This window comes from Littorina saxatilis, linkage group LG4 (assembly GCF_037325665.1).
Source record: "Littorina saxatilis isolate snail1 linkage group LG4, US_GU_Lsax_2.0, whole genome shotgun sequence".
Classification (NCBI taxonomy): domain Eukaryota; kingdom Metazoa; phylum Mollusca; class Gastropoda; order Littorinimorpha; family Littorinidae; genus Littorina; species Littorina saxatilis.
In genome coordinates, this window is record NC_090248.1 from 13,280,303 (window position 1) to 13,289,832 (window position 9,530).

Below are 9,530 nucleotides of genomic sequence, written 5' to 3' on the forward strand. Positions count from 1 at the left end.
TGTGTGTGTGTGTGTGTGTGTGTGTGTGTGTGTGTGCGAACCATCTCATTAGCCAACACTATACTTGCATATGATAAATTGCTATGACAGTAGATCCTCTATCTGGGGAGGACCAACCCTTCTTTAAAAGTACGTGACAGTAAATGACAGTTTCGACCTGCGGGTTTTCTCAAGCAAATAAAGATAAAAGAACACAAGCAAGAGAAAAGAAGAAAGAAAACGAAGATTAGAAGATAGACACAAAACTAGCATAGAAAGCTGACGTCAAAACCGAGAGACCAAGGCTAATCAATGCGCTGACAAACTAAATGTAAAAGCTTGGAGCGTCGCAGTTAATTGCCCTCTCTCTCTCTCTCTCCCTCTCTCTCTCTCTCTCTCTCTCTCTCTCTCTCTCTCTCTCTCTCTCTCGAAAATGCCGACAAATCTTATCCGAGGTAAGCACGAATCGTGCAATTTGCTGCATTTGTTATTGTTAATTTAAAAAAAATAGAAATTGGGTTTCATTAAAATTTAACCTAATCCTCTTGACCGGGGCGTTTGGACAGTGTGTGTGTGTGTGTGTGTGTGTGTGTGTGTTGGGGAGGGGGTGTCTGCCTGTGTGCCAACTTGTTCGGTGACTTGAATGATGTGTGTTTTATACCCAAAACAATGAGGAGTGCTTACATCTGGTGCAACGTTTCTCTCTCTCTCTCTCTCTCTCTCTCTCTCTCTCTCTCTCTCTCTCTCTCTCTCTCTCTCTCTCTTTTATTTATTAAGGAGATTTCTATAGCGCATAACTAAAAGCTCTCTCTCTCTCTCTCTCTCTCTCTCTCTCTCTCTCTCTCTCTGGGATTAGGGGGCAGGGGTATAAGGGGAGAAGGAGGTACGTGGTGAGGGTGGTGCGTGAGGATTTCGTTGGACAGCAGTCATGCACTTGAACCATCTATACTGGTGTGGTACCTTCTCTTTGAAAAGCCAGGCTCTTTTAGCCCTGGAGTATAAAAAGAGATATTGTTTCGCTACCATGTCTTCGCGCTTTACGTTTCCACTATGAATAAAAACACACTTTTTTAACATTAAAACCATAGATTCTAGCAAGATCATATAACAGTTAACTTAGAACAACGCTAGTAGTAGTAGCAGTAGTGGTAATGAACCTCAACCCCGCTTCCTTCTTTTCCAACATCAGAAAATATAACGAGTTTTACTCTCAACGACGAGTGTTGGTGTGCGCATTCGTTATCAACGGAACAAGCCAGTGATTTCTCAAACTCACAAGAGACACCTAACATTGAATAACACACACGAACAAAAACACCCCAATTAATCGCCTTCATTTTTTATTCAACTCATCCAGTTATAATCCATTCAAAAAAACCCCACTCCTCACGTCAAAACTAAACAATAGCTATCGCGGATTCAGCGTCGAAAGCGGAACCAGTAGCTATCGCGGATTCAGCGCCGGAACCGAAGCTGCAACCATTGCCTTACGATTCGTTGAAGTTTCTCTTAGCGACGGCGAGGACACTAGCCAGGAGTTCTCGCCCTGTAGGCACGATATCGCTCGCATTCGTTATCAACGGAACAAGCCAGTGATTTCTCAAACTCACAAGAGACACCTAACATTGAATAACACACACGAACAAAAACACCCCAATTAATCGCCTTCATTTTTTATTCAACTCATCCAGTTATAATCCATTCAAAAAAAACCACTCCTCACGTCAAAACTAAACAATAGAAAGCGGAACCAGTAGCTATCGCGGATTCAGCGCCGGAACCGAAGCTGCAACCATTGCCTTACGATTCGTTGAAGTTTCTCTTAGCGACGGCGAGGACACTAGCCAGGAGTTCTCGCCCTGTAGGCACGATATCGCTCGCTGGGAGGATAAATCCTCCAGTCCCCGCACCCGGTGCGGGTCTCAGCTCGTAGGCGATGGAGATGAAGTTGGAGTTGCTTCCCTGTTTTTCAACCAGCGCCCAGTCCCCTGACGTTCCTGCAGCAGCATCTGTGGCCGGCAGGGGAGAAAAAAAAGAGAAGAGAAACTATTGAATTCATTTTATTTTATTTCGTGCCTTTCACGTCGATCCCCATTGCTTGGACATATTGGCCACACTTTCCATCCATTGTTTATTTAATTGTATGTCTTATGTCGCTTCCTTCCCGTAGAAAACTATAGCAGCACCAAGAGCGTGCTGCACAGGTATTTGCAGATGACAAGTTTTGTGTGTGTGCCACGGCGGTGACACTGGGATGGGACACGGGTACCGTCGCTGAGTTATTGCCATCAAGATGACCCATTTGTCCGAACAATAATAAATGTTACAATTTAGTTCCGAGCACAGACAGAAATCGAGTTTGTAAATACTGCTTTGCGTGAATAAACGGACACACTGCGGTTACAGTGTCTTCCAAAACTTAAAAAAAATATTAAAAAAGAAAAAGAAAAACATAAACAACATACAGCCGATGGTAGCATAGGCGGTACCAACACCGTAGTTCCGGCCCGATGAAGCCTTCATGGCAGCACCCATGGCATTGCCATAGTCTCTCTGTCATGGAAAAACATATATTATTTGGCCTACTTCGTATAATAACATGTCCAATATATTTTGCACTGAAAATAATATGACGATATCGTCTTTCGGACTATTGTGGAGATAATGTCCAGAGATGCTAATAATCTATAGAGGACATGATGCGATTCATTGCTAAGTCAAATCTTTCAGGCCAGACTGAAGTCCAAAGGTATTATCTTATGACGTTAAAAATTATCTGGGAATGCATCCAAGATTGTTATTAAAATAAATTCATTATTTGTGCTGCATTATACCGAGTGTAGGAAACATATACACTTTACATGTTATATTTAAAAAGGTGAACACACGTTGGTGTTGGCATTTTACCGGGAATTTCCCGTACTTTAGCCTTATTTGTGTCAAAATACCGGCAAAGAAATCGTCAACCGGTCACCAATACCGGTGTTGATTGCATTTGACACGGCGTGCGACCTTCACCTTAGGCCTAAATTCCGGAAATAACTCTGTTGGGTTGGTATGGGTTGTGAAAGAGGGAGTACTCTTACTTTTAGTGAGTCAAGCTTTCTACACATGCTCCTTGTCCACGTGTGTCAGACACACCCCTCGCTGAGTGACTGGCCTGTGATTTCAAGTGTGAAAGTTTGACTCACTGAAAGCAAGAGTATCTACTCTTTCTCCACCGACACAAACCAGACAGAGTTATTTCCTAACATCGTCTGTTATACCGGGTCACGGGGTCGTGCAACACTGGTGAATGCGACTCACGTGGCGGGCGTTGACGATGCTGTTGGTGGACTGGTAGCTCCAGGGCAAGAGGAGCACCTGGGAGTAGCAGTGCACGGGCAGGTAGATGACCATGTTGTTCTGGAAGCGACGGAAGATGCTCTCCACAGCGTTGGTCTCGGGCTCGCTGTTGTAGCTGGTGCCGGGGTACGAGTCGGACGTGCAATAGCCGCTGCCCTCTGTGCACAATGCAATGCCACATTAGGCCAAGAACAAATGCAGTGTTTCCCATTCCCCGACATCTGTGCACAGTGGAATGCCACATTACGCCAAGACAAAATGCAGTGTTTCCCATTCCCCGACATCTGTGCACAGTGGAATGCCACATTACGCCAAGACAAAATGCAGTGTTTCCCATTCCCCGACATCTGTGCACAGTGGAATGCCACATTACGCCAAGCCAAAATGCAGTGTTTCCCATTCCCCGACATCTGTGCACAGTGGAATGCCACATTACGCCAAGACAAAATGCAGTGTTTCTTATTCCCCGACATCTGTGCACAGTGGAATGCCACATTACGCCAAGACAAAATGCAGTGTTTCCCATTCCCCGACATCTGTGCACAGTGGAATGCCACATTACGCCAAGACAAAATGCAGTGTTTCCCATTCCCCGACATCTGTGCACAGTGGAATGCCACATTACGCCAAGACAAAATGCAGTGTTTCCCATTCCCCGACTCCTGTGCACAGTGGAATGCCACATTACGCCAAGACAAAATGCAGTGTTTCCCATTCCCCGACTTCTGTGCACAGTGGAATGCCACATTACGCCAAGACAAAATGCAGTGTTTCCCATTCCCCGACATCTGTGCACAGTGGAATGTCACATTACGCCAAGACAAAATGCAGTGTTTCCCATTCCCCGACATCTGTGCACAGTGGAATGCCACATTACGCCAAGACAAAATGCAGTGTTTCCCATTCCCCGACTCCTGTGCACAGTGGAATGCCACATTGGGCCAAGACATTTTTTCTCAATGTTTCCGATTCCCCAGCCGACTCGATTTTTTCCTCCCGACCCTAGAATATTTTTTTTTTTACCCTCAAGAAATACAATTAATTAAGAATGACAAAACTCGCTGTTACATACTTTACAAGGAAAGGTTCTCTTCTACGACATCAAGGGACAAATCTCGTACGATTTTCGCATGTGTACTTGATTTACAAATAAACTTCAATGAAAAAAAACACTTGAAAATACAGTAACCGACCATAATGTTTGCCCTTGTCATCGGACACAAACTTGCTTTACAAAATACAACTTTGGACAGAATGCCGCAGCAGTATATCGAATATATATATATATTTTTTTTTAAAAGCGGTCCAAACAAAGGTGACGGGGAGGGGGGGGGGGGGGGGGCTAATTTTAACATTGCTGATTTCGTATGTGATCTAGAGACAATCGGATTTTCATAACTGAGAAAAATTAAGTGCGGATTACGTCAACGTTGGTAGCTCGAAATTGATTTATGCCAGGGCCAAAACGTGGCAGCGTAGATGTCAGATTTTGCATGAATGTAGCCAAATGTACTATTCCATTTAAAAAAAAATAAAAAAAAGTCTGTGATGTGAAAATGACACCGATCATTTATGATTTCGGTTCCCATTCAGAAGTGTGACCAAGCTGCTTAAAGGCAGAGTACGCCTCCCGTAAACCATCACAGATACTGTCAGGCTTTTACACACAGTACAAACACCCTTTTATTTACACACTCACCGCTTTTAAACATCCTAGGTGCCCTCCGTAAAGAGCGAGCAATTGTCACATTTTTTTTTTGTTGCGTGGTTTATCTTACCCCTGAGCCATCGCGAACCCGTGTGATCCAGTATCCTTTTTTCACAAAAGCGTCGTCAGTTTGTGATTTCAATGCGACTCGCTGTAAGCTTATCTGCAATAGCATGTTATTGTGTACCTCGGAATCTAAACGCAACAAACGGCTGCGATTTACACGAATTAGAGCGGTAGAAGTTGACTGTTTAGAGGAATGGGTGCTAGGCACAACCGTCGTCTGCTACGAGAAAGACGGTTTGCGTGACACGTTTCCGGGATTTTGTTTTTCAAACTTTCAAAATGTCGAATTGTACTGATCTTGTCTTGATGAAAAAATAATTCTTTTATGATTTAAGAATGTTTGTGTAACAAGCTGTCAATTTATTATCTAGATTTTAAAAGTTAGTTCTTGCGCCTGTTTGCCGATCAGACGGTCCACGAAAATAAATTCTTAGAAAATTGCTCGCTCTTTACGTAGGGCACCTAGGATATTCTCAAGCGGTGAGTGTTTAAACGAAAGGGTGTTTGTACTGTGTGTAAAAGCCTGACAGTATCTGTGATGGTTTACGGTAGGCTTACTGTGCCTTTAATATTATCATTGTTCTTCCTGTACGTGTATTCCTTACTATAGGCCAACTATTATACACTGAGCTTGCATGGTATATTGACAGTATTCTCAGTTATCAGGGAAAGCACTCACGCCAGAACGCATTGAAGTTCCTGTTGAGATCCACTCCATAGCAGCTGAAGATTCCACCAACATAGCGACGGTTCTTACGCCAAAGTCTCTGTCAGCAGCATCAGATATTGGGCTTTTGTCAAATTCACTTCACCACACGCACGCACGCACGCACGACCTCACGCAAGTACGCACGCACGCACGCACGCACACACAGACACACTCACGCTCGCACGCACGCACAAACAAACACACACACACACACACACACACACACACACACACACACACACACACACACACACACACATTTTGACCAAAAAACTACAGATTGCAACTGAGGGGGGGGGGGGGAGGAGGGGGTGGGGGTGGGGGGTAGGGGTTAATGGAAAAGTGAGGGAGATTGCTCTGGAACAAAAACTCCACGAAAACAAACTGACCATGATGTATTGCCTTATTGAAAGTCAGTTCTTTTGTTTTGCAGCTTATTTATTGATATTTGTAAGCATCAAACTTTTGTGGTAGAAACGTAAATATTCGCTCGCACACGTACACCCATTCCAGTGTTGACCGCTCCTGCGGTCTTGTACAACAAAGGCTGTCTCGATCTGTGTCAAAGGTCATATCTTGGTCACAAATACAAACAACGTTTAATATAAATGACAATTAACCGTGTTTGGTCTTATACTGGAGCACTCATAACCATCAGGGCTGGCCGACACTTCAAACATGGGTGCGTTCAACCATACAAATTTATACAAGAAGAATTCTAACTAAAATGAATTACAAAATAAATATTGTTTGCCTTTTGGGCAAAAATATTCCATTTGACACAGATCGCGCGTACTCGTACAACAATGGCTGTCTCGATCTGGGTCAAAGGTCATATCTTTGTCAGTCACAAATACAAATAAGGTATGATATACATTGCAATGAACTGACCGTGTTTGAGCTTGTCCTGGAGAACTCATAGCCGTCAGGGTTGGCCACGGGGATGATGACCAGGTGGAAGTTGTCCAGCAGGAACGTGGCGTCAGCGTCGCTTCCGTAGTTGGACACCAGCTGTAGAAAACACAGAGAATCATTCACCGAGATGAAAACAAGTCGGGTAAAGCGAAATTAATACAATTAGTGCATTTATCAAAATCACAGATTGATACTGAACACATTGATTTTTTTTTAATCAAGACAATAAGTTGGCTGAAACCCCGCGGTCGAGAAACCGCTGACCCATTTTCTCGGTAACACAAGCCCAATAAACCTAATTTGCATAGAACTCATTTTCTTGACTTGACTTGACTTGACTTGACTTGACTAAATGTAAAAAAGATGTTGTCTGGGAGTATGTAGTGGACATCGACAAAATAGCTTGAAATGTTAATAGACCGTATGACAGTGCTTGCGTGTCCATCTTGTTGTAAAACATATTTTCTTCTTCTTCTTCTGCGTTCGTGGGCTGAAACTCCCACGTACACTCGAGTGGATTTTTACGTGTATGACCGTTTTTACCCCGCCATTTAGGCAGCCATGCGCCGCTTTCGGAGGAGTAAAACATATCGATGATGTATGTTTTATTAAGGAAGTGTTCATATTCATTTTTATATTGTGTGGCTTGACAAAATGTGTGTGTGCGTGTGTGTGTGTGTGTTTGTGCGTGCGTGTGTGTGTGTGTGTGTGTGTGTGTGTGTGTGTGTGTGTGTGTGCTTGCGTGCGTGTGCGAGCGTGCCTCCTTTCGTGCGTACGTGTTTGTGTGAGTGTGTTTGCGTATGTGCGTGCGTGCGTGCGAGTGCCCACGCGCGTGTGTGCGTGCATGAGTGTGTGTCCGTGCGCACCGTCAGTTGCATAGACGTGTCTGAAGTACGAACAGAACTGGCATGCGTGCACGTGTCTGTATGCAGCGTCAATAGTTGAGACAAAGAGAGGGACAGTGTGGGTTACTGACCGAATCAATCATGTAGAAGTCAGAGGCCGAGGTGACCCACTCTCTGGCGTGGATGTTGACCTCCAGCATGATGACAGGTCTGCTGTCCAAGTTGGCTCCCAGCTATGCATACATATACGTGTGGGGATAAATATCACAGTGGAGCTGAAACACATTTCGTATTGGAGGACAGAGATACTGGTTATCTTTTAAAGAAAAAATGCGTGAACAAAATTAATGCACGTCACTCAAACATGTATATCTAATTATGCAGTCATTTCTAAAAGTCGTATTAAATATGCATTCACACAAGAAACGGTTTCATTCTCTTCGTAAATTTTGGGTCGAAAGAGATCCGGCAGAACATGTCCTCGTCTTTGAAGTACAACCAAGTGTACGTGTTTGTCTATTCTCTGTGGAAACTAGCAGATGATTACATCAGTACCGACATTACGCATGATTACATCAGTACCGACACTGCGCATGATAACATTCATTTTGTGCGTCCCGGGATCCGCTTTTTTCAAGTTTTGTGCGTTACAGGACCTCCTTCAAGTATTTCTAGTACGTGTTTTGGGGCTTCTAGTGCGTAAAGGGCGCATGGACGTACAGTTTTGGGAGCCCTGACTACGAGTACAGAAAGTGAAGTTGTGACATGTAATGACGCTTCACCTCGACAAAATGGATGATCCTGCCCTCAATAGTCTTGTTGCGAGGAACGCTGTTGCCAGATTCATCAAAACGCATGAGATTGCTGTACTGGCTCCTTAGGCTCCTCAGTCCATCGATGTACTGCACGCAGAACACATGTCGCGTGAAACCATCTCAAAATAGGTTGGCCTGAAACTAACAGATCAACACCCAAAAGCAGTCATCACCAAAACTACAAGTAAAAAGGCTTGGCTAGCCGAAGATCGAGACGGGTCACGCTCGTCTCCGCGAAAAATGCAAACGTAGTACAAATTGTCATAAATTGAGGGCATTTTAACAGTAAACATCCCATATTTATATATTTTTGGATTCAGGAATTGATTAGAAATACAATGCGATCAAACACACACACACACACACACACACACACACACACACGCACGCACGCACGCACGCACACACACACACACACACACACACACACACACACACACACACACACACATAAACAGTGTCTTATAAACACTACGTTTCATGACAATAAAGTTTATTCGTATTATTCGTATTCACACACACACACACACACACACACACACACACACACACACACACACACACACACACACACACACACACACACATACAAACAAACACACACACACACACACACACACACACACACACACACCACCACCACCACCACCACTCTTTCGATTCCCAGTTAAAACATTTGGTAAAAACTTGACTAGATGTAGAAAGGTACGAATGGGTTGAACCACTCCCCCCTTAGACATAATTTTGTTCATTACCTCAGTAAATGTCCAACTTTTTAAGTTTCCCTCCACTTCTAAGACCTGAGTTTCTCAACAATTTTTTTTTTAGTTTTTTGTTTTTTGGGAGGGTAGGGTAGGAGGGTTGACACGTGGCGTATATCAAGGCATGGCAAAATGGAATGACTCACTTGAGCGTAACTACGGTAAAAGTCGTGGTCCAGCGTGGTGCCAGCTCTCGCCGTGCGCCTCTGCTTGTACAGCAAATTCTGAGCGTCCACGTTGCGGATCATGCTGAAACCGTGTTGCACCCAATAAAAAGCAAACTGGAAAGGTTTAGCATTCAACAGAAAACGAACTGGAAAGGTTTAGCACTCAACAGAAAACGCTTTAAAAAGGTCAACATTCAACAAAAAACGAGCGGGAAACATT

General features: G+C 43.9%; 1 protein-coding gene across 1 annotated transcript in view; it reads right to left on the reverse strand.

Moving 5' to 3' along the window:
• Nucleotides 1-1,636: 1,636 nt before the first annotated feature.
• The window catches only part of LOC138964008 (carboxypeptidase B-like), a 14,946-nt gene continuing 7,052 nt past the window's right edge, over nt 1,637-9,530 (reverse strand). Inside the window, exons 5-12 of the mRNA XM_070335881.1 lie at nt 9,290-9,392; nt 8,350-8,469; nt 7,699-7,800; nt 6,699-6,818; nt 5,778-5,865; nt 3,286-3,482; nt 2,445-2,532; nt 1,637-1,988 (exon numbers count right to left, since the gene is read on the reverse strand). Of these exons, the coding sequence (XP_070191982.1) occupies nt 1,780-1,988; nt 2,445-2,532; nt 3,286-3,482; nt 5,778-5,865; nt 6,699-6,818; nt 7,699-7,800; nt 8,350-8,469; nt 9,290-9,392 (1,027 nt within the window). The 3' untranslated portion in view covers nt 1,637-1,779. The remainder of the gene's footprint in view (nt 1,989-2,444; nt 2,533-3,285; nt 3,483-5,777; nt 5,866-6,698; nt 6,819-7,698; nt 7,801-8,349; nt 8,470-9,289; nt 9,393-9,530) is intronic.